General features: G+C 40.5%; 1 protein-coding gene across 4 annotated transcripts in view; it reads left to right on the top strand.

Moving 5' to 3' along the window:
• PLXNB2 (plexin B2) overlaps positions 1-25,218 on the top strand; it is a 252,716-nt gene that overhangs the window by 128,013 nt on the left and 99,485 nt on the right. For all 4 annotated transcript variants that reach the window (XM_026867768.1, XM_026867770.1, XM_026867771.1 and 1 more), the window contains one exon: positions 5,144-5,212. In XM_026867768.1, coding sequence (XP_026723569.1) covers positions 5,211-5,212 — 2 coding nt within the window. In that variant the 5' untranslated portion in view covers positions 5,144-5,210. The remainder of the gene's footprint in view (positions 1-5,143; positions 5,213-25,218) is intronic.

Consider the following 25,218-nt stretch of genomic DNA (forward strand, 5'->3'; position numbering starts at 1 on the left):
GTAAACCTCCTGTACTGTCAGAGAAGTTACTTCTCACAGGATTCATTTTGAAACAATTTGCCAAATGGCATTTGAAAAGTCATGGGCATAGACTGTAATGTTTATGATTTTGAATTTATCACCTTAACTCCCTGGAACTCAGGTTGGAGATAAAAAATAAATATATGGAGGTATCTCTAATGTGTGTTGGTTCACCTGACATGTAGAACAATTTGATCTTCTCCGAGTTGCATGAGGTATTGAGCTTGTCACATGGACTAGCCAGGGTCACTACAGGTGTGCTTAAGCTGAAGACAACCTGGAGTCCTTTTTTGCATCTGATTTGTAAAGTTTCATTTTCATGACAAAAAAAAATGTACAACCATAACTGTGTCAAAAGTCTACCTCTCCTATTTGCTATTTAAGCATTCACAGGTATCTAATACAGTTAAAATTATGGTGTTAAAAATTAGGACAGTGGTGTTAATTTGCAGCCAACAAACCCATGAGTTACACTGGGCATCCCAAGTGTGTGACAGTAAAATTCTTTGTATTACAGCTTACTGTCAGGCATCATGTTTTCACCTCACAGATGAGGAGCTTTCTAGAATAGCTTTTTCTACAAAGGCTTAAAACTTATGGATATGATTTCTTGGTATCCTTACCCTTGTAAAATTACTAAGCTAGATACTGTGTTGGAAGACAAGGAAGTGAGGTTTAAGAGTTTCTCAGATTGCTTTTGAGAAATTGTGGTTGCTTCTCTGTTGCTTTGCATTGGATTAAATCCTTATGCCGAGTGGCCAGGTAGCTGAACAAGGATGGATCAGCATTCAGTGCTGGCTCAGCACCTTGCTGGTTGTAGAGGAGCCCTGTTGCCTTATATGAGTGACAAGGCAGGGAACAGTTTTGTCCAATATTAATAGTGAGGTTTGGTAAATTACGATTTTAAGAGGCTGAAAAAGGTGCTACTCGCCAATCCTCACTTTGATTCTTACCCTAATATGAGAGATGCTGCATCTCAAGCGGTTGACAGTTCGCGCTGTAGAATTCTTGCTGTTTGATCTTTGCAGTGAAATACTGTTGAAAGAGCAGGTGGAATTTCTAGACCGGTCAGAAGGGACAGTGGTTAGTGTGTTTAATTCTGTAGTTAAGAAATCTCTCTGGAAAAAGAGATAAGGTATTTAGTCTCAGAGTAAAATGAAGGATACTTTCAAAAGGATAATGGAGCACAAATTATTGGGTTTCAGTTTTGGGTTATGCTGGACTTCGTTCTTATAGTGTATCTGTAAAACTCAGATTTTGGTCTGAGACTTTTAGATTTTAAGAACAGAAAACTCCAGAATGTGTGGTTTCTCCTAGGTTTTTTTGTTGGTTTTTTTTTTTTTCTTTTTGCCCTGCAAACTACAGGAAGAGCAAAATGAAATGTCTGAGTTTTTGACATATATATTGGGCAATATTAAACACTTCCATTATTATTTTAATATTCTGTTAATTCTTGCACAGAGTTGATCAAGGGCTTTTCATAGTGCATAAAATTGAGGTTAAAAAGATGTGGGGTGGACTGGAAACCAAAGGGGGAAAAAAAAAAAAAAAAAAGAGTTTGAGCAGTATCAGACTTAAGTGTATCGAAGGTAGAGCTAAGTCAAGCAGCTTCAAGACAACAAGGATACTAAGCCTGAGGTAGCCAAGTAGAGGAGATGGAAAGGAAGTCAGTAATAAAACTCTGTAATTCATGTGCTAGATGTGGAGCAGGTGTCTCTGAGGTCAAGGAAAGAGCAGAATGGAGATGACCAAGAGTGATGTAAGCTGGAGAACTGAAGGTGAGGGAAGATACAGCATTGGCCAGATATTGTAGTGTAGTAGTGGGATACAGAGTTAATTAGAGATGTAAATACACTACAATGTCTAAGAGTCTTAAGCTGTCATTTGATATCACTGTAAAGTTTTTAATAATAAATTCTATATCTTGTTTCCATATGGACATGATCTCAGTGTTGTAACATAGCCTTCCCAGAACTGAGATGTGAAGATCTGTTTTCAAAGTTAAGCTCAAAAAAGCAGTATGTAGTGTTATCTTATGTGCTCCGTCCTATCGAGTGCACTGTGCTTGTTAGCTCAACAGCCTGATAAAAGTTCCATGGGCATATAAAAGCCTATATGAAAAGTATCTGCCCCATATAACTGAAGGCTCAGGGGAATAAGGTCTGTGCCTGGGAAACGGACAGTACAGCTTTCTATCCCTGCCCCAGTGCCTGCCCTTTCTAACAAACAAAGGCCTCCCTCAAAAAACATGTGGTTTATGATCTGTTTTTAGCTCTAGAAACAAACAAACAAACAAACAAAAAAGCACTCCATATGTTTTTACTCTAGTTATGGCAGCATTGGCTTTAGGCACCGCAGGACAAGTGCTATGTGTTGTTCCTTGCAGCTTTTGGAAGCCCTGATCCCCCCGGCAGCCACGGTGCTTGTGCAGCACATTATCCACTTACAAAACTTTTCACTTGAACACAACCTATCAGCCTGAGTTTATCTTCTTTTTGAAATTATGGTATCTGAGACATTTACCTTAAATACAAAGTGCATCTGCCTGATGAGGGAGAGGGTGCTTGCAAGTTGGGGAGGTTGTTTACAGTTGTCCTGTCTCTGCTGGATTATTGACTTGTCCTGATGGTTTTAACTGCATGACACATCCATGGTGGTCTTCACCCTTTCATCCTAAAGGAGTATTTTGATTTGAAAGGCAGAAAGTGTGTCATATGAAAGGTGAGAGCAGTTAAGTGCACTCAGATTGGGGTGGGACAGCATAAGAGCTAAATGTAGCCTAATAGCAGTAATCTCCCTGCTGTCCTCTGTGAGTTACAGAGAAGAGAGGGAGTCTCCTCTGAAAAGCAGCTCAGGGAAGATTGATTTCTCCTCCAGAAAGTGATCCACAGCAGAACCCTCTCTGTCAAGCCAGTGGAGAGAGGAGAAACAGGAAGATCAACCTTGTTATAGTGAAGTTAGCTTGTGTGAGCATCCCCCTAGCAACTTGCTCTGTTTGTGCTCATGGTTTCTGCCAGCTTTAAAGAACAACTCTGCTGTGTCATCTAAGTACTTTTCAGGTCAGTCTGCAAGAGCCTCCAGTTGCCAGAGGACCTGTGATAGTAATGTGTGTTTTAGTTCCTTTAGTTCAAGCAGTCCATTTTGACTGGCCCATGAAAGACCTGTTCCTTGTGATGTTCGTGTAAGATACTGTAAAAGAGCTGTTGTGCTACGAGCAGGAGGTAAAAGGATAAAACAAAACCAAACAAAACCAGGAACCCTTACAGCAGATGGTACCACCTGTGTCCATCTAAACCTAGCCAAAGCAGCATGCCTTTTGAGTGGAGAAACCTGGAAAATCTGATGACTCAGTCTGAATAAAAAGGACGACAGTGAGCAAGATTTCTGGCTCATGTCCCAAGCCTCTTATGAAAAAGACTTCCTGTTTTATAACACAGAAAATTGAGTACAGTTTGGTAGCATCATTCTCTGGCACAGCTGATTACTAACTACAGGCTAAAATTGCTGGTGTACCCATGTGAGAACTGACACATAAGTAGTCCAATTACTCTGCCAGTTCCTGGGTTATGACTGAACCTGTTTTCCCAATAAATAAATTTCTGATGTTATTAGCATGGGACGGTTGTTGCATCTGCAAAGTTAGGATGTGAACCAACTGTGCAAGACATGCCTAAATCACTGTTCAGCAATGGTTTCAAAAATACTCTAATGGAGACAAGCAACATGGATGTATAAAGGGCACTCAGTGGGATGAAGTCTTGTTTCCTTGCTGACTACCTCAGCCTCCTTCCTTCCTCACTGTTGTTGACACTGTCATAATCTTTCACATCCCTTTGCACTTCCTTTTACTTCTGTATTTCCTTTTCATTTATATAGTTAAGTTGCACCAGAATTGGTTTTCCCTTTGTCAGTAAGAAAGAAATAAATCTGCCCTTTCCCTTGGTCCTAAAGTCTAAAATTTTTTCTGTCTCTTGGGTTGGCTGCTTTACTCACACTCTCCTCCTACAACTTCCCTCAGTCCCAATCCAAGCCTACACTCTCCAGTTAGGCAGTATCGTGCAGCTGTGGTGTAAGTATCTCACCCAGCTCTTGTCTATGTCCCTTATGTCACGATTTTGCTGGGTATCCATGTTTGTTCTCCACCCAGTGAGGGTCCAGGTTCCCTCAAACAGCTTTTCCCTGGGCAGAGATGAATGCACACAGTTTTAAAGAATGTGTTACCACAGCAACTAGATATGAGGAATGCAAACAAGAAATTAAATCCCATCAGACATTAACAAAATAAGCTTGGTTTAGTACTGGGCAGCCTTGAGGAACACGAAGGGAAAATAAAAGCCCTGTTGATGTTTGTCTTACCTCCCTGGGGAGCCAGTGTTACACAAGTTTCAATGTCAGGTTCAGCAGAGATGAGGTGGCTTTGGAGAAAAGGTGGTGGATTTTGCCAGGTGTTTGAGTCTCTCCTGTGGAAGTGCCATACAGTGATCCAAACTGATTGGGCATTGGGGCATTCAGCACTTGCTACATCTGTTGAATGGAATAGTTTTTCAAAGACAGTTGTCATCTTTACCTTCGTGTTGAACAATCTATATGAACCCCTTTTTATCACTTTTTGGCATATACAGTGATGTTAAAGAATATCAGATGGTATTTTATCCTTCCCTAGAGAGACAGACACTGTTTCTCTTCCATTCTTAAATGTTTGATCGTGGGAGGTGCTGAGTGCTGCCATTGATAAGAGTGTGTTCAAGCTCTAGCTAGAGGAGTGCCAAATCATACAATACCCCATCTGTAATGCTAGGCATTCTTTCTGGTGGTATATCAGTTGAGCTCTCAGTTCTTCAGTAGTTAGTTGTACATCTGTGAGCAGCTGTCCATCTGATTTATTATCTGAGCAGCTATTGAAATAGAGAACATTGCCCCATTTAGCCTCAGGATTGAAAGTTATGGTGTGCTAAAGTTGTGTTTAAAATGTAACAAAATTGACTACATATAAACAAATTAAAAGTTTATGGAACCCTGTAGAAGATCTTAAATCCATATTTCAAAGTTCATAAATTTAAGGTGATTGAGCATAGCTTAATGCATATGAATATATTTTTAATTGCTGCCTTCTTTTATTTAGTAAGAAGATTAAACACTGTCCTGGAAAAAAACTTGATTGTAGTGAAGAAGACTTAGTGGAAAAGTGAATGTAAGTATTTCACAGCATGTGTCAATTATTTATGTTTGCAAACTACTGTCATTGGTGGTATTGTAAATCATGCTAAATTGACAGCCTGATTTGCCAAAAAGACAACTTTTAGTATGGCAAGAATGCTGGATCTGATAATTGTGCATATGCATGTGAGGTATAAAATGTCTATTATGTGGTTTTCAGTATGAGTCTCTAGGCTACATGTACCTAAATGCTTTTAATAGGGCCAGATGCTATTAGTTATTTGCATGCTTATGAACTGTTCACAGGAAAAATGTCAACATAAAGTTGTCACTAAGTGCCCTTAAAAGAAAAAAACCCCACAACACTACCCCTGTATAAATACCCATGGGGATCCTTCAATTCTGTAATGAGGACATATTTTCCATTTCCAGAGGAATTCAGTCTAACTTGGAATAATGCAGCCAGTATATAGAATTTTTCTCTATACCTGCCCCAAAGATGTGAGTTTATAGTGGAAGAAGATTGCACTGTGGATTGGCAATTCAATTTAGAGTGAAATACAGCAGCTGCAAGTTCCAGGCTAAGTGCATTGTTGCTCACTTGAGGTCACTTTTTCAAACCTGGAGTCAATAGTTACCTAACAATAAGAGCTTTGGTTCATTTTCTAGACCCTTTTGAAACTTACTTTGCTGGTGAATACCCCATTATTTTTTCTTAAAGTAATTGCTTTCCTTAGCTGTATTTCATAATAATGTGAACTTCCTGACTGTGTGCATGCACATGTGTATATGTACGTACATATTTGTGTGTGAAGCACAGCCATATCTCTGCAAATCATACCCCAGGAGGCTTTGAGTAGCTCTGGTGTGCAGGGTAGTGATAGTCATGAACTTCTAGCTGCCATGGAATCATTCCAGTATTTTTTCATATTACATTTTTCCCACGATCTCACCTTCCATTTCCCAGAGCCTGCCTGAAGCAGTCAACTAAGCCTTTCCAAATGCTGGATAAAGTACAGAATTCATGACTTAGATGTCAAATAGGATGGTGATCCTGTTTAAATGTCTAACAAGCTGGGATGGTTTTAATTTTAACATTTGGGCTTTTATAAACTTGTCTTCTAAAATTGTTAACAACCAATAGTACTGAAGCATACTACAGGAACATTGCAAAATGCTGTCTGGTTTATTTTTGTGGTTTGAGCACAAAGGACAACTGAGCACCATGCAGCCACTTACTCGCTCCTTCTCCCTCAGGAATGGGAAGGAGAAAATAAAGGAAAAGGCTCTGGAATCAAGCTAAAGACAGAGAGGGATGATTCACCCATTATGGTCATGGGCAAAAGGCAAGACTCCTTAGGGGAAGAAAAAGAAACATCAGTTTAATTCCAACACTACCACCACCACCACTTAAAAGTGAGAAGTATAACCACATCGTAAAAAAAAAAACTCCCCCCACCCCTTCCTTCTTTCCAGGCTCAGCTTTGCTCCTGGTTTCTCTACCTCCTCCGCCATCAGTGGATGGGGGGACGGGGAATGGGGGGTACAGTCGGTCCCACCACTCCTACCTCCTCAGGAAGAGGACTCCTCACATTCTTCCCCTGCTCCAGCATGGGAATCCTCTCACAGGAGGCAGTCCTCCATGAACTTTCTCTGACAGGAGTCCTTCTCACAGGCTGCACCTCTTCTTGATCTGCTCCAGGGTCCCTCGCACATGTTACAGTCCTCCCAGTGCCTAACTACAACAGTGGGGACTTCCACAGAGTCCTGGTCTTCTTTGGACACAGTCACCTGCTCCAGTGTGGGGTCCTCCATGGGCTGCAGGTGGGCATATGCTCCACTGTGGACCTCCCTGGGCTGCAGGGGAGTCTCTGCTCTGACAATTACATGCGCACACACACACACACACCCCCTTCCTTTCTTCCACTGATCTTGGTGTTTGCATAAGTGTCTCCCTCACAGCTCCAACTCCTCCTTTCAGGTTCCCCTTCTTAAATACGTTATCACAGAGGTGCAGCCACCATCACTAATTGTCTCAGCTTTGGCAAGAGGCAGGTCTGGCTTGGAGCCAGGGGAGCCTCAAGAAGCTTCTCATGGGGGCCACCTCTGTAGCTCCCTCCCCCGCTACCAAAAACCTCACACACACACACACCCCCCACACACAGTACATTTATATAGAGTTATCTACTGATAGGGAATTGCTTGAAATTAAGATCCTCAGATTTTACAGCATTGTACCTGAGCTAAAGATTTAGAGACTAGGCTGTGCATTGACTGGTATCTAGATTACTGGTATCTGGCCCAGTTTGAAACCTATATAGGCTTATATAAGATACAAAATCAAATCCTTAACACCTTCCAGTTTGTATTGAGCAAAACAAAACAAGGTTTGAAGGCATTTATTGGGACCAGTCACTTTGGTTACTCCAGGGTCCTAAAAAGTACATCTTGAGTGATGTACTTGTTCAGGCTAGTGGCACTTCTTGAACAATTCCACGTTTGTGACAAGTTTGTACATGTAGAAGTTTTTCTTGAGTTACTTTCACATTATTCTCACCAACTTGATCTTCAACTGTTTCTCCTGGGAAACTTGGGAAGAGGTACTGTTATCTTCAAGTTCCCATTTTCTGTGAAATAAACAGAATATTTGGGATTTGTTTGTTTGCATTTTTTTACGTGCCTATTTAGCAGGAGAGTGCCATGTGAGTATGGGTTGAGTATTGGTAAAAGATATCTGCCCAGTTAAAATGTCACTTCATATATGTATGCATGTGAAAACAAAAGACATGAAGTACAGCTGTATTTCAGAAGTTGAGTAATAAACTACTGACAGCATGATTATTAGCTGGTCATGAAACTGGCAGAGGTGTAAACACATCCTTGTGGAGATGGATACTAGCACTTTGTCCTTGATGTAAAAATAAATATGGTCTCCAATAGATGTTATTTTTCTGATATCTTAATTTTATGCATGTGTAGACTGAGCTCCTAAATGGAAACCATCTTCTTGATCTATCTCTTGCAGATAGCTGACATTAAAATTGTAGATTTATCCTTCTAAACTTGAATAATTTTTTTTAAAATTAATTGGCTCACATTTACTGGTATTTTTGCAGTAATACCAAATTAACAAGTTTATGTGGAGAGGAGAAAATACCTTTTCATATCTACTTTTGGTTTTATATCACAGAAGTGGCTATGGAGACATTCTCATATAAAAAGTCAATAGAACCCAAGAGAGGGAACAAAGCACTTAACAGGAAGCAAGAGGAGCAGTGGCTTTACCTGCAGTTACTCACATCGTGGAGGTAGAGCTGTGAAGCCATGAAATCTAGTACCTCCTCCTACAATTTTGATTTTTATTGCATCCTGAGATATTTAATAATTTTTTTGTTTCAGTCAAAATTTAAAATTAAATCTTAAACTTGGGTTTGAATACATTATAGTGGTTTGGTAGGAAAGCTGGTAGGATTTTGGCTTTGGATACCCATAAAGCCAGAAGATGGAATAAACTTGCAGAAACTTCCTCTTCCACATTCTCTTCCAACAGACTTCTGGACTGATCTTTAGTGGAGCTGAAAGTCAAAGTTGGGATGCTGGAGGAATCCAGTGAAATATTGATTTGCTGTGTTTCTTCACTTGGTGAAGAGGAGAGAGGGGATGGGGATGGCAAAGGGTTTTTTCCCCTTAAAAAAATAGGGAAAGGCTAGGAAAAATGTAAAATAGAGTGGAGGGGATGATAAGCTGCTAATTGTATTGTATTATACTGATGATACATCAAAATAATCTTGAGGCAGTGACTGCAAGGAGAAGAGGAGGAGTATGTACCTTAGGGAATCAGGAGCAGGCACTGTCAAGTAGACCACAGGCAGGAATGTGCACAGGGTAGGGGGGAAGAACACCCAGCCCTATTTAGATACCAAATTTAGGTTCTCACTGCACATCTTGTAATGTGAAATGCCCAGAACATGTTCTTAATGTAGCATTGGGTGTTTTGTTCACTGGTCTCAATGATATTTCTTACGTAAAATGTGCATGCTGGCACTGTAAATAGCCTGGTTCAAACACCCTTGTGAAGGGTGAGGACAACGTCATGTCATGTGCTGTTGCTAAACTTTGCTTGCTGGTAGGCAGGTTCTTTCTGGAAAGTCTATGGAGATGCTTTTTAGACTTCTAGGATTATAAAGTAGCTGCTCAAAAAGATTGCCCATCCCAAAAATATCCACCTTAGTTTCAGGATCCAGCTGGATGTTGTAAAATTAATTGTTGTTTATAAGAACTTGGCTCCTATATTGTGAATGCTGTAAGTAATTCTCAGCAGCATTTGGATAGCATGGTAAATAAAGCATAGAGCCACGCTGGATAATGAGGAGAAAAATAAATATTGGAGAGCTGCTAGTTCATTAAGTAATATCTTATGCTGTGCATGAAATGAGGCATGGGAACAGGGGAAGAAGTCTCCCATCATAGAGACTATCATGAAGGATTACCATAAGGAACTTTAATATTTTCTAGATAGGACAATCAAACAGACTTGAGTCCCCAGAATAATTTCTAAGACTCATCTTTAGATCCATAGGTCTTAAGTCACCGAAACACCAGCTAACGTTTGTTTAGTGTCTTCTGTGTGTCTTGGACAGCAGGTGAGAATGAGACATGAGCTTTGCAAAATGTTCTCACAGAATTTCTGCTATTGTCATCCTGAGACCCTAGAGGACATTCAGGGAGACTACACAGGGTTTGTACCTATCTTCATGCATGTGTTTTCTGGTATTCCTCCCAGTACCTGTGTCCTGTCTTTTTTTCTTTCCATTTGGTTCTGTCTTCCCTGTGTTGCCTGGCTAATAGTAAGGAAAATACTGCTGATGACGTCTCTGCACTACCAGCGCGAGTAGCCTGTGACACCAGGTCAGACTGTAACCAACAGCAGTAGCAACCACAAGAAGGCCCCTGCATAATGGTCTCTCGGAGGTGTGCAGAGCAGTTTATTTGCAGACTTACACTGCTGTTTGCCCATATGCTATCAAGTACAATCTTTTATTTCACTCTAATCTAGCTTTATATTCACTGGGACATGGAAGGGCCAAATGTCATTCATTTGTTGATAGATCTTTGCAACAACAGTGCCCATGGTGAAAGTCCTGCCCTTATTATTGAGCGCAGAGTGGCTGAGAGGGAGCTGGCTCTGTGGGCAAGCTTGGCTCTCCCATCTTCCTCTGTCAGCAGCTTACATGGGTGACCCGTCTAACAAAAGCATCGTGCAGCTTTGGATGTTCTTTATATCACTGCAGATGAAACCGTAATAGAGTTTTGCTGATATGTTGGCACGTTTCCCTCTATGGAGAAATGAGGACACACTTTACCAGTAGATGCAGTATTTTAATATCTGCAACATGTTATGAACTTCTCATACTTCACTTTGAGACCTGCCTTGTGAAAAATACTAGGTTAGTTATAAAACGGTGGTTTACCGTGGGGTGGAGGGGTCGTTTACCCCTGTATTCAGTAACATTTTACCTAAGTCTACAGGTGTGGCTACAAGACCCACAGGAGAGAAGGTTATTGCAACAAAACACAGCTTTTTTTTTTTTTAAGAGGTATCCATTCATCTTCCTTGAAACATAGATCTGCGTGTCAGTCTTTCTTCCTCATATTTCTCAAAAGTAGTCTCCTGGGGAATACACAGAAAAATAAACAGTAGATTCTTTACCATTTTAGGAGAGGGATGGAGACAAATTCAACTTCAAAATACTAGCTATTTTAAATGCAAAATGATCCTTCCTTAATTAATACTTGGCAAAGCATTTTAAAGATCAAAGTGTCAATATTAGCTAATTCTCATGGCACACCTGTCAGGTAAGTAAAAATTATATCCATTTATAGCCCAGAAAGCTGAAATACTGTCTAGCATCAGCATTTTCACAGTTGCTACCTAGTTAATTTACTGAAATAGCTAGTTTAATTCTCAGAGGTTCTGCATATTCTTACTTGTCCTAAATTATACTTGGAGCTCAAGAGTATTCACACTTTTGAAACTGAGGGCACGTATTTTGGTACAGAAACATGGATATGGCAGCTGAACCTTGAGGCATCCACACTAAGGCTTTTCTAAATCTTAAGCGTCTCTAAAAAGTCTAGAGCTGGAACTTGCATGCTGCCAATTGGGTTGTTTCTCAGTGGAGCTGCAAAAGGTATGAGTTATAGATGGGCTTGGGAGGGTCAGGCTTTAGAGATTTTTTTTTTGCAGGAAGATGTGTATAGGAGGAGTGTTTAGAAAGGAAGAGGATGCTTGAAGTGGAAAGAAAAATGGTGTGTGATGGCAGTTAATTTTTCTACCTTCTGCTGTTGCTTCCATTAGAGATGCAGGTTACCTTGTTATTTCTGTCATGGCTCTTTCTCCTTTTGTTACACCATCAGTAGAGTGGTATAATTGGGCTGAAGGACAAATTTTTTGCTGCCCTGTTGAGCAATGACCGAAAAGGAGAGGAGATTCTGAACAAGTGCTGTCTCCCCTTCAGTATGCAGTGCAACTTGTTTCCAAGTGGTGTGTTGAAGTGGTGGTGGTGTTCAAGTGCCTTGCTTTGTCCGTGCAAACAGTTTTTGTAACCTGTTTGCTCCATTTGGTGTGGCAATGCCCAGCCCTGAATAGAGCACAGAAATTAAGGATGGCGTCACCATCCCAGTCTGTTCTCCCTCTTGCAAGAGCAGGTGGGAATGGACAAAACCCCAGCCAAAGGCCGTCTATGGGTTGGCACTTAAAGGAGGGAAAAGCCTATGCTACAAAAAGGGGTCTCAAGGGATTGAACAGCCTGGAGCAGGCGTGCACAGCTGAATTAGGAGTTGGAATTGTTTGTCTTTCAAATTCAGAGGACTTGTTTGCTGTCTTGGCTCTGCTCAAAGTGAATAAGAGCTACTGCTAATAAGAAAGCCCAAAACAGAGGAGTGAAGGATTAAAACCAGAAAATGATGACTCACCCTCCCCTCTACCCCCTCCCCAGTTTCAGTCCCCACTAAACCACTTTACCTCACCAAAGCTCTGGTGGCTTTTCATTTATAAATAATCATGTGTTTGAAATGTTAAAATGTGTAGGCAGGGAATAAAAGGATATGTGATGCTACAGCATTAAAACAGTGCAGACCTCTGCAAGGGAATTATGAAGGAAAATTAAAACATAGTTATTTTTGGCAAGTGCTGCTGCATCCTGGGGAGATCAAGAGAAAGCAAAAAGCAGCTTATTCAAGCCTAGTGAAACCTAGTAGGAAAGCTACTATAAAATAGGGTTTCACATCAGTTCTTTGTACTACTAAAGCTGAATTTGAAGATTTGGGGTTATCTCAATTTTGGGGAAATGCAGGCTGGAAATTCACTGAGAAATTTCTGTCAAAGTTACCAGCCTAAACTGTCCTGGTTTATAGGCTAGTGAATGTAAGTGCTTGGTTATCACTCACTGTAACAAGTTTCTTCCTTCTCCTAATCCACAATGGGACTGAGATGTGGATGGACACCTGGTAGCACTCTCAAGTCAGTGTGTCAGCCCATAGAATTTTACAGAATAATCAGGTTGTGATGCCTGTTTGGGGTATTATTCTGTATTCTCACAGAAGTGAGAATATTGGCACCAAGTTTCTTGTTGTGTCTGGCAATGAAAATTGAGAATTGTCCCTGCTTAGAAAAAGGAATGCATTACAGACTTAGAGGGAACTGTTGCAAATTGGTTGTCAGCATTGAATCTAGCACTGATTCTGGAGTTTGAATATAATTTTTAGTGTCATTCTCAGATGCTACATTAGCTTTGTCTTCATAAACCTTTGATTCCTGATCAAAGGGAGCCCTTTCACAGAACTGCCAACGTTGGAGCTGGTGAAATCTGCCTCCTCACCCCACTTCTTTTTAATTTTAGGCAAGTGAATTATACCAGCCAGTGTGAGCAATACCAGTGTGTACAGGCACAGATAAGGGCACTGTTCAGCTTTTCTTGCTCATGATCTTGCTGCTGTCTGCTTGTGGGTACAGGGGAAGCCTCTGCTATTCCTTTAGGAACTGTGGAATTGCTAATAAACAAAACAATTTTAGGTCTAATTAATTTTTGACACAAACTCTGAGCCTACAAACCCAGGGAGCAGGGCTTTGCAGGGATCTTGGGGGCATCAGGGCAGTGCCACCCCCTCACCTCAGCTGCCCCACAGCTTCCTTCTGCCCTGAAGGCTGGAGTGGTGGTCCCTGATGCTCCTGGCCCCCTGCACAGGGCTTTCACTCCAGGGCTTCTGCAAAAGCCCGTTTGAAGCCTTCATGTTGCTGATCCTCCTGGGTTTGGTGCTGGAACAGCCTGGCTGCAGGGCCGTTACGGGTTTCTTCATAGCTAGCAGTTTGAGCACTTCTGCTCTGTTCCTGCCTTGCATCCTCTTGCCTTATGATAGCAGTGATGTTGTTTAAGCAAATTGTCTTACGTGAACTGGTATGTCGCTTTGCGAAATGGAAATGGTTTACTTTAATGGGTTGATTTGTATGGAATATGCAACCTCCACTGCTCTTAACCTTTGCTGTTACTTTTGTGCTAGCAAACATTAAAAAAATGCTCTGTGCTCTCAGGGTGTTACTTTTTTAATGCTGTTTTTATGAATCTGTTTATAAGCCCAGCCTGGTTTTTGTTTTTGTTTTGGTTTTCTCCCTGCTTTAATACATTTAAATGTATTAGTTGAGAAAAATCTGTATAATAATCTTTAGTTCAATTAATGTTATATTTAATTAAATGATTTAACAAGCATAAAAGTAAGAATTAAATACTTGTTTGCTTAGTATTTTTTCAAGGCTAAATTCAAGGCAAGCGTCAACCTTATTTGATTCAGTTAGTACAGTATGTGCAAAAGACATTATATTTAAAAATAGCTGTTCCTTTGGACAGCTAGACAATATTCTAGTGTCCTGTTACTGCAGCACTCAATTTGATCAAGCACAATGTCATAAAGTAATATCAAGACATAAAAATACCTAGTTTAAGTAGGAGATTCCTCGGTGTCAGTCAGTAAGCCGGTGATTGAGTAAACAAAATTCTTCCAGGGATACACAAAATACAGTCTTGTTTGTCCTTGTTGGTTTTCCTTAAATTTGCATCAGTTTAATTTGTGACTAGTTAAATGAATCTTATTAAATTACAGTTCCTGGGAATTTCTGAGTTTGCGAAACATTACATCTCTATGTTTATACAGCTAGTATTTTCTTTAAAATGTGTCTGGAAATTTCCAGACAACTGAAGGGATGTGCCACTGTTTTCTTCAAAGCTAGACCTATGTTTACAAAAAGCATGGTTTTTAGAGCTTGTTCTCATTTTGTTTTGTTGGTTTTTTTTTTTAAACCTGCAGGAAGAACAGTGGTGCTGGTTGCACTGAGGAGGCAGAAGGTGTGCATTGCTTTGAAAGCTCTGGCTGGTTATTTTTCATACATAAACATAGAGCTGCATCTAACTTTATTTCTTAAAAAAAAAAAAAATTGCCCCTTCTGTGGAAATGATGAGTTTGCAAATCATGGTACCTGTTACGGGCAGTATTATGATGATTTATACTCTGACACCCTCTTCTTACCTTCCTTTCCTGTTGTGTTTTCTGCTGAGATCCTCTTACTGCATGTCAGAGAAGTCCTGAGGATGGGGATGCCAGGGGACCCTCACTAAGAACAGCAAGATTGGTCACAGTTTTGACTTTGGCATCCTCTGCATCAATTCCACATCTGAAAGTTTCCACCACAGGCTATTGGCCATTTGGCTCTTCAGGGTACTCATAGAGGGGAAGAAAGGGTCACAGTACCGTTTCTGTTATAATGAGAAGAAACATACAGTACAGGTCATGTCGAGGGTGGTGGAGCAGATTCCTGAAGTCCTTTAGCACTTCTTAAAGCCAGCATCTTTAGAAAGCCTGAGCTATATAATTCTGTACAGGATAAACCAGACTAGTTTGGTCTCTGATCTGCAGCAGCATTGATTGCCAGTGCTTCATTAGAAGTATCCAGTAATGGAATGACTGTAGGCAGGTCTGCTTGGTCACAAAGCCAAGGAGATCCTGTTCAAAGGCCAGGATGGTGCTAGGAAGGGAAGGTGTGTATGGCCCAGGGATGAGCTGATTTGTTGCATTCTCAGGTTTTTCATACCCTTGGGTAAACTCAAATCAGGCCATCCATCCGTATGTGAATTCTTCAGTTGATTGACTTGAAATATATATTGGATAACATTTGTTTATGGTAGTCCAAGCTGCAGAATATGGATTTTATCTGGCATAAAAATATTTGTGGTGCTACCCTGGTTTGCTTTGCAGGATGTATATGCTTCCTTCTTGAGCTGCACCACATGGGAACATTCTACCTGTTTGCATGATTACAGATGTTGCCTAAAGGAGCTCTGTGCAAAGAAGTTATCTCTCCTAAGGGAGGTATATGTGAGCAAAGCTTTTACAGCTGGGGGGCAAGCTACAAGCTATGCTCAGAGAAATTGTTCTTTGAAAATATGTTTTTGAAGTATATATAGGACCAGGAGGAAAAGAACAAGTAAATGACGTAGATGGGGAATGGAAACAAAAGACTAAAGAAAGGAAAATGTTCCAAATACATCTATTTTGCACAACTTGAGCAAAATTGCATATGATAACATTATTGTAAGTAAATGTGGTACCCTGAAAATAGTAATCTTACACAAAAGTTGGCATTTATTCTCACAAAATAAGAATGAGTGAAGATAACATCCCCCTTCAACAAGCCTGTCTGTCTGTTGTCTTTTACAAGGTGAGACGCAGTGTTTCTTTCTCCAGTTGTAGGAAACCTACTGAAGGTGTTTTACTTAAACTGTGTCAGGACATGTTTATACAGTCACGTTATTGGGTAGGAGTCCACGCTGTTGCTGAACAAGGTAGGTTAGTTCTCCCATATCCCCGAGCTTCTTGTTTCTTCCACTTCCATGGGTGAAATGAGTGCATACTAGTGATAGTAAGTATCAACTGTTCTGCCCAAATGTTAGGCAAAGAATAACATTTACCTAGGATCTTTGAAATGAATGGCAGGACATCCGATGGAGAGAAGGATAAGCTGCTTGCTGTCAGATTCACCAGATTAAGCTGAAATTCTGACCTTGAAGGACAGTAGAGGAAAAAAAGAATGTGTCCCAAGTGAGGTGTAAGGCATGCTATGATCTTCCTCATGCATCTGTTAAGCAGCTGACAGAACCCTTGCTTGTGTCTTCAATTGCTGAATAACTGAGGAGAGGAAAGGGAAGAGAAGGAGGGGCCACATTTGATGCTTTGCGACATGTAATTTTGAGGCAGGCATCTCTGCAGTGATGCTTCCTGTCTTGTTCTGCCAACTTCTTTACCAAAGTTGAACTACATTTATTGTCTTTGACATAACCTAATACATCTAACGTTCTTGGGCGAGGTAAATATCTGACAGCCACTGTGTAGTTAATTTGTCCCCATGCTTTAAAGATTTGCAGTATCCTTGTAAAATATTGTCATACAAGTAGTGGGCGGTAGAGTGCATGCTGTTAAGTAAGGAAAATAGAGCCTTTTAGGTAAATTCCCATTACAGTGTACAACTGTGTTTTCTGGAAGTGTTTGGAATTGCACTAGGGTCTCAACTTTCCATTCACTGGCCCTGGAAAAGGCATAGCATCTAAGAGATGGAAATTAGTACAAATTGATCTCATAAGTGCAAATTTTACTAAAATTCCTGTCTGTCAGTGTGTGAGTGATATTGATACATTAGATTACCAAATTATTTTGTTCACAACAAGTTTGCTTATGTTATGGGTGAAATATGCAAAATAATATCTAAATAAAGACTAAGTTAAGCTGTTAAATGCTGCTTCCGGGAGTAATCAGACATTTTCTGGCTCAGCCTTTGATTTGAAGGCTGTCTGTCAGCCTTCATCTTTATTCGTGGTAAATAAAACCTCTCCCCTGAAGGGCTCAAGGTGTGAGTGCATAAGAACCATAATATTATGCCTACCGCAATCAGTGATTTTGTAGGGATCTCGTTAAAGTTCAAGTTCTTTCCCTGCAGTTCAGCAGAAATACCAGTATATGCTGGAAATAAATCAGTCACTGTTAAAGGGGATCAAGAAAGCTTAAAATACAAGGAGGCTGCTCAAGGCAGGTGTCATCACCCTTTAGGAGAGAAGGAGCTAAAGATAAAATGAAAAATACAAAAGACTGTAGTTGGATCTCTCCCTCAGCCCTTCCTCCAGCCAGCAGTTGTTCATCCTGTGCTAGTTTGAAAACCAGGGAAGTGGCAGCCTGGGGAAGCACAGAGAATTCACTGGATTAATAGATAGCAAAAAAAAAAACTAACCAAGGGACCCAAGTGAAGAGGGGCACATGTATTGAGTAAAATCTTCTGCATCGTACAAATGGATGCTTGGGCAATTTACTCCACATGACCCTTTCTGTGTCTACTGCCAACGGGACTGTGAGAATGCGAATATACTGAAGAAACCAAACCTTCATGAACATCATCTCAGCAGGTGACCTTCCACAGTGATGAGCATCAGGCAGTAGTCCAAAGGCGGCAGGTAAAGTGCTGCCTGCTGTCATCAGCAACAGACTTCACACCATATTTCATGAGTGGGGACAGAGCAAGGCTCTGAAGTGGTTAGTGCTGTACCAACCCAGAAAGGTTTGATGCAGTTTAAAGCAGATGTGACTGAAAAGCTCCATGCTTATTTGGGAAAAGGCAGTTTTTCATCATATGATTAAGTATTTACGTGAAGATCTGATAGATGATGACATGGAGAGGACAAAGTCTGTTTGTAACAGTAATAAGAAGCCCAGATAGAAACAAAAAGAATTATCATGTATTTTGGGAGAAGAAACTCGCCTATGCAAGTGGCTCAGCATCAAGCTATGTGAGATTAACTGATCTCAGAGCCCTTTTAGGCACAAAAGGGCCTGGCAGTGTCTCGTAATAAGCTCTGACTGAAACGTGCTGCTTAATGGCAAAACATTGATTGACTCTCATTTAGTATTATTTCTGGACTGTGGCTTATCTGACATGGCCTAGATTTTGAATTTTGGTGTCTCTTCTTGCTGGTTTATTTCTATGTGCCTGGCCATTATAAGACAGTGCTTTTGTAGGGTAGGAATGAACGCACCATACAACAGGTTTCTCAACTATATATCGAGATCGTACATCACTTGACAGAGTGTTGCTTTCATGTTCACACAAATGTAATTCCCTTTTGTTGAGAATGCAGTAAGAGACTATAACTGCCATAAGGACCAACAGATGATGGTAAAGTATTTGGTGAAAATTTAAATTGCTCAAATACTTAAGAATTGTTGTATTAACTGTTTTCATGTAATAATGAAATGTAATGTTCTAAAAAGTAGATGTCAGATTTTGATTATCTAGTGATCTGTTGCTGCTCTACTGTGTTACATTATTAAAGGCATCTCTATCTTTTTATCTGCTTAGTTATCTCTTGTCCTCTGTCCTTACTGCACAAATCAGGATTTTTGCAGTACAGAGGCTGAGGATTTGCCCTGTGCCAAATACTGATCCACCAGCTGAAACAGGCTTAGAAATTCTTGTATTTATTCTGCAGACCATCCTGATTTAGAGTTGTGTCGATGAAGATTGTGCTTCTTTCCTACAGACCACTCAGTTCTAAAAATAACTATTTTCTGAAAGCTTCTGTATGAAAGTGTGTATGTATGCTTATTACAAGTAATTTCCCTGTTGCTTTTGCTTGGGTGTCATTTCTTTGTCCTGCTTTGGTTCCCTCTGAATTTTGAGCTGAGCTCTCGGGGGATGAGCGTGCTGGAGATCACCATGGCAACACTCTGAAAAATGCACACTGCAGGCACCAGGCTTCATCGCCCATATCCCTGTGAGAGCTCTGATGATCTGTGGACTTGCAGACTTACTCGGGAGCTGCGAGAGGGACCAAGTCAGTGGCTGAGAGCTGGGGGTACCATGCCTAGTAAAAACATTTCCTATATAAATTGAGGAACTCTGGATATTGCTCGCTGATGTACAGCACTAGCAGCCAGCATTTTCATGGCTTACTGCTGAGATTTCCCTTAGCAGACTGTAAACCCTCTTCTTTTACTCCACGTAATTCTAATATTAGTCTCTTACATCTTAGCTCTCCCCATTTTCACTGAAGACTACTGTGGGAGCCATTGCAAAGGCAAAGTTGTTATCCTGGTAAAATCTTAAAGCTGGTTGATGATAAAACATATCATAAAGGTTATGATGCAGAGTTTAAAAGAGGTGAGTGCTCGTATCCCTGCTGTTTCCAAATCCTTTTTCAGGAGAAAAAGAAAACATTCAAGGAAGAGTTATATTATAGATGAGTGTTTCATGGCAGTGGTTGGGTGAAAATGGGTTCTCTCCAGCAGAAGGAAATAATAGAAACTGGGTAGAAAGTGTATTGCCTTCTGAGACAAGAATTAGGGGCCCTAGGGTTATGTTCTGAAAGGGGAAGTGTGACACTGGAGTTTTGTTGTATGTTACTGAAAAGAGAAGAACAGCATGTCCCAATACATGGAGGAGTTTTTTGGTAGGTTTTCTTTCTTTTTTTCCTTTTTTTTTTTTTTTTTTTTTTTTTTTTTTTTTTTTTTTTTTTTTAAGTACTGTTTCAGCCCACCAACCGCAAGGCTAGACCACCAGAAGGATGTGGGCCTGTAATGCTTAGAGCAGTGACTAATTCAAGTGTGAGCAGCAGCCTCAAGTGTGAGCAGCAGATCAGGTGCCTCTGCTTCCAGTTATTGCGTGGGGAGCACTAAGCCCATGAGAGCAAATTTCTAAACAACCAGGATGCAGAGCAAGAATGCCCAAAATAGTTGGCAAGGAATGCTTAGGAGAAAAAATGCATTTGAAACCTTCCTTTCTAGGGGTTTTCCCAGTCCTATTTGTGGATGCGTAGAGGTCAATACCCATGTTAAACTGAGGACAGCTCAAATTCACACTCTGAAAATGGGTTACATATTTTGTGTTCATCACTGGGTAAAACACACAAGCTGATTCTGTGCCAGGAGCCCAGATCACCCACGCAACTCAGTGCCCTAGAAGTCAGGTTTTCCTCAATCTGTTCCTGTAAATGTAGAAGTGGTTTTTGTATAGCACTGGATCAAGGAGCCCTGCTTCGGGCAAAAGTATCTCTTAGCAAAGCATCAGAGAGATGGGTGCAGATGCACTTAACAGCCTGAATCAAGATTTTTCAATTCCTAAAAAAAACTTTCTCGATACAGAGCTACTGTACAAGCACCACAGCATTATCCACATACTCCCGTCCTTCACTCCCTCCAACCAAGGGCATTCATTTTTTCTTGAATGTAAGTGCCTCTGGCATCTAAGTACAGAGATCCCCACTGTTGTGTTTTAAGTGCTCAAAGTCTGGATTGAGCTTCTGCTTGAAGTAAGTATAATAATATTTAGTCTGAGGTTCCCAGACAGTCTTGACCATGAGAAAAAGAGCAGAGCTGCTGAGTGCTGACAAGTTGAAGGTAGTTCAACTTCTGTAGAATCCAGAATTTGGGGGAATATGGGGAAAAAAATAGAAAATTAATAGTATATATAGTCAGAAGTTATGGGAAGAACACTCTGGTATGACAAATAAACCTTAGGAATGCTACTTTCATTTTTTGTCATTAAGAGCTAAGAATGGTTTATTTTAACATGTAACCATTAACATGGAATAAATTGGCCAATTTCCTTCTAAGGCCAATTAATTAAATAAATTCACACTGCATCTTTGAAAGAAGTAGTAAAATTATAAGTGATGCCACATATTTTAACTCATTTACAGAGTAGAACTTCAGCAGATCAAGAGGTGTTGAAACGTTCCTGTAAATGCTGGCCAGAGAGCCCAGCACTCTTTAAGAGACTGATTGAAAAGAAACAAAGTTCATGGGTTATTTTAATTTCCTGTTTGTCTATTTAAAGTTCTTATTTTTAAAACAGGACTGAAAAAAGCATATTTGTGCATTTCAGAAGAATCTCATTCCCAAGATTTCATCCAGAGAAGACTTTAAAACTTAATGTTAAAAAAAGTACTTACTGGTGGTGATGTAGTTCTAGGCAACCCCTGAACTCCAAATGCAGTTGACAGGGATGCCATAAGCCAAAAAATGTTGTACCTGAGCCCTGTTTTTTAACTGTAACTCTGTCTGAAAAATGTGGAGGTTATGTGGGTCACCACTCTGCCAGAATGCATAATATAAACAGGATAAAACAACTGGGTGCTCATGGAATCTCAGCATGAACAAAGTTTTAAGATGTGCTGACTTCCTACTACAATTTCTAGCATCAGCATTAATCGAATCCAGTATATTTATCTTCCTTTGCCATTCTCACTAAAATTAGATTGTTTACATTTTTTAGCAAGCTAATGGCACAGTTATTTACTGCTTACCTCTACTAGACGGAAAAAACCTAGTAGAGATCCAACCTGCTCCTTTTACCTCTAAAACACAATTAGTAGAATAATGGTGAGACCATTGATGCTTTATATAAAAGTTTCTCCTGAATGAGAAAGTGAGAGGTTTAGTTCAAAGAAGCTTCCGATTCCTTTCCTGTGCTGAGATGTATAGCTCTGTTGAGGTATGCAATACTCGATTCTGCCAGTTCCCGAGGGCTCTGCGGAGAAAGGAGGGCAAAAAGATCTTCAGAAGTTTTCCCAGCAAACCATGTTTTGGTGCTGACCAGGATTAATACCCAGTGTTGTACAAGTCCATCTGTTCCTAAAAATGTAAATGTCTTATCCTTGAGGTTTTGCACTTATTCATTATTTAAATGTGTCTTGACTTTGATATGGAAAAGCAATTTCTGCCATGTGTAAAACGTTATTGGGAAAAATACATTTTGCTGCTCATATAGTGAAAGAATTCTTCGATTCAGCCCCATTTCCCTACCTCAGCCCTGTTGCTTCTAATGATGCTTTCACCTAACAAATTCAATCCTTGAAGAGAATAATGCAGTAGGTAACACTTTCAATCAGTATAGGAAATATGAAACAGCAAGGAATGAATTTCCAACTGCGGGGGGAAAAAAAATAAAAGAAAACGGTGAAAACTGTTTTTTGCATTTCATTCTCCTCAGATTGGTCTTACCCATGGGGCTTTTATGGTGCCACAGTTGCATACTTATCTAATAATTGTTTCCTAATTCTGCTCCATTTCTGCACTGAAGTAGTATAAAATGTTGAGCTCCACACAGCTGGTCAATTTTCAGGATCCTATGTGGACAACAGAAACCAGTGTGCTGTTAGTAATCTGTTAAAAGGATAATTTCCCTCTTGTATTGGTGTTTAATGGATTGGAATCTCAAATCTTAACTGTACCTACATCTCTTAAATACCATTCTCATCAAGGTGTGACAATGGATGGGGAAGGGCTGCTTGTTTGAACAGGAGGTTTCTGTCTAATTAGTCCAAACCATATCTGAGTGGGGGAAAAAGAAGTTTGCCAAAATAATTTCAAGAGTCAGAACGGGATACTTTCTTGTGACAGCTGTTCATTTATACTGGGGTGTTACTAAATAAATGTAAACTAAATGTGTGTTTGGGGAGGGCTCGCACCGAGGGGCATTTCAGCAGGGACAAGGGACATGGCAGTTCATTGTCAGTCACGAACAAGCTGGCTTAGGCTGCACAACTCAGAATCAGGCCGTCTTTCTATGTTCTGAATCCCACTGGGGCCCCTGGGTCTTACTGTGATATAAAAATAGTGGTTGTCTGAAGCTGAGTAGCCCAGGGCTGGAGCAAAGACCAGCACCTGGCTGAAGCCAGGGCTGCAGGACAGACAGCAACAGCAGCTTCCATCTTTTCTCCCTCCAGCATGAGCTACAAAAATTAAAAATCTTACATATTTGTGTACAGTGTACAAGGTGGAAGGTTGTTAGAGGGGACAGATAGAGTTAAACCCTTGGAGGCAACTGGGAGACTGGAAGCATGGGGTCAGTGAGTGGGTTTTTGAATAATCAGGGATAGGAAGGACTGGTGGAATATCTGCCCTGTGGGTCAGCAAGGCTATTGGAAACAAGGAAACATCATACAAAATGTCCCCCACCTGAAGTCCTATGTCCAGCTCTGGGGCCTCCAGTACAGAAAGACATGGACCTGCTAGAGCAGGTCCAGAGGAGGGCCACAGAGACTGGAACACCTCTCCTATGGAGAGAGGCTGAGAGAGTTGGGGTAGTTCATCCTGGAGAAAGCTCCAGGGAATCCTTATTGTGACCTTTCAGTATATAAAGGGTGGTTATAAGAAACACAGAGAAAGATTTTTTTTTACCAAGGCCTGTAGTGACAGGACAAGGGGGAAATGGTTTTAAAGTGAAAAAGGGTAGATATAGACTGGGCATATGAAGAAATTATTTTTCTTTGAGAGTGGTGAAACACGGGAACAGGTTGCCCAGTGAAGCTGTAGATGCTCCATCCCTGGAAATGTTCATGATCAGGTTGAATGAGGCTTTGAGCAACCTGATTTAGTGAAAGATGTTCCTGCCTGTGGCAAGGGAGGTGGACTAGATGATCTTTGAAAGTCCCTTCCAACCCAAACCAGTCTATGATTCTATAAAGCTGGTGTCCTGTTCAAGTAAAGAAAATAAGAAGAGATTTTTAACTCCAGCAAGTTGAATATAGAAGTTTCAATGCAATTAGGCAAACTAAAAAAGCCTTTTGAAGAATGATTTACCAGAGTAGGCTAAGCTAATACTCAAACCTCCTTCAGACATGCCAGGAACAAAAAGGTCAGTGTAGGACTATGGTGGCTGGGATTTGGAAGGACACTCAGAGAGGATGAGCCCCTTACAAATATTTCATTCATTCTTGCTGCATCCAGTTCCCTCTGGAAGAGGTCAGGGAATTTTTGCAGTGAAGTCCTTTGGATGGGTGGGGTGGGGGAGCGCTGGCACAGGCTTGAGAACCTGTCTTAGTGGGTAATGACTATGTGATAGATCTCATGTTTATACAGAAAAAAACTGAGTTTAAATATGCAAAAAGGAAATGCCTTTGAGTATCAAGCTTATATCAGAAGAGGTAAGATCTTTTTCTTCCTTCTGCTGTCACCGGGCTCTGGCATCAAGGCTTTACCATGCAGGAATGTAGTTTTCCTAGTAATTGTCATGGAGCTATTAGGAAGAGACTTATTTCTAAGTTATCTTTTGCTATTATTCACCATCCTCTTTATTCTTACTCTTGTCTTCCATTAAAAAAAAAAAAATGCCTTTGGCAAATAAGTCAGGGATGATGAAAAACAATTGAAATCCTTCAATAAGACATGGGATTTGACAGTTTTCCAGGATGAAAGGGGAAAAAAAAATGTGAAAGTAGCAGCACAGTCCTGATTTCTTATTTACCTTTTCTTGGTTCAAATTAATAGGGTCCAGTTAAGATATAGGCGATTAGGGCTAAAACGATGCGAGTTAGAAAGCTGTTTATTTCCAAACATCTTTTTGAAGGAAAGCAGTCTTGCCCAAGACCTCAGAAATGTTGCCTGCTGTGGTACGAAGGGAGTGCTATACACTTGGGTGTTTCATCACTGGGTGCAGTACAGTGCAAAGCTCTTGAAAGCTTCCAGTCATTAAACTTTGCTAAACAACATAAAGTTTTTTTCAAATAATGGTACTCCTGCTTCAGTGAGCTGACTACCATCCAGCCCTAATAATTACCTTCTGCCTATCTAAATTACTGTGTTTATTTAATTGGACAAGGTCGTATGTCAAAGGATGTTGTTGGGTAGGATTGGTGGTGCTAAGACAATAGGTACTGTGTCATCCAACTCATTCAGGGCTGGGTGAAGCAATTCCTATGTGCAGATCATAGTGATTTCATGCAAGTCACTCGGAAGCTTGCAAAGGACTTCATAAATCAAATAGCAGTTCCAGTAAGTTTAAACAAAGCATTATTAATAAAAGTGCTGATCTCTGTCAGGCTACCTAGATGACTGTGGGAGTTGTATTATGAACACTGTTAAAGTACTCCAGAATGTATAAAAGAGAGAGGCCTGGCTTGTAGTAGAAATGAAGTTTCTCCACATGCATCTACTACAGTTTTATGGCCA

This window comes from Athene cunicularia (genome assembly GCF_003259725.1).
Source record: "Athene cunicularia isolate RWA chromosome 1 unlocalized genomic scaffold, athCun1 chr1_part2, whole genome shotgun sequence".
Lineage (NCBI taxonomy): Eukaryota > Metazoa > Chordata > Aves > Strigiformes > Strigidae > Athene > Athene cunicularia.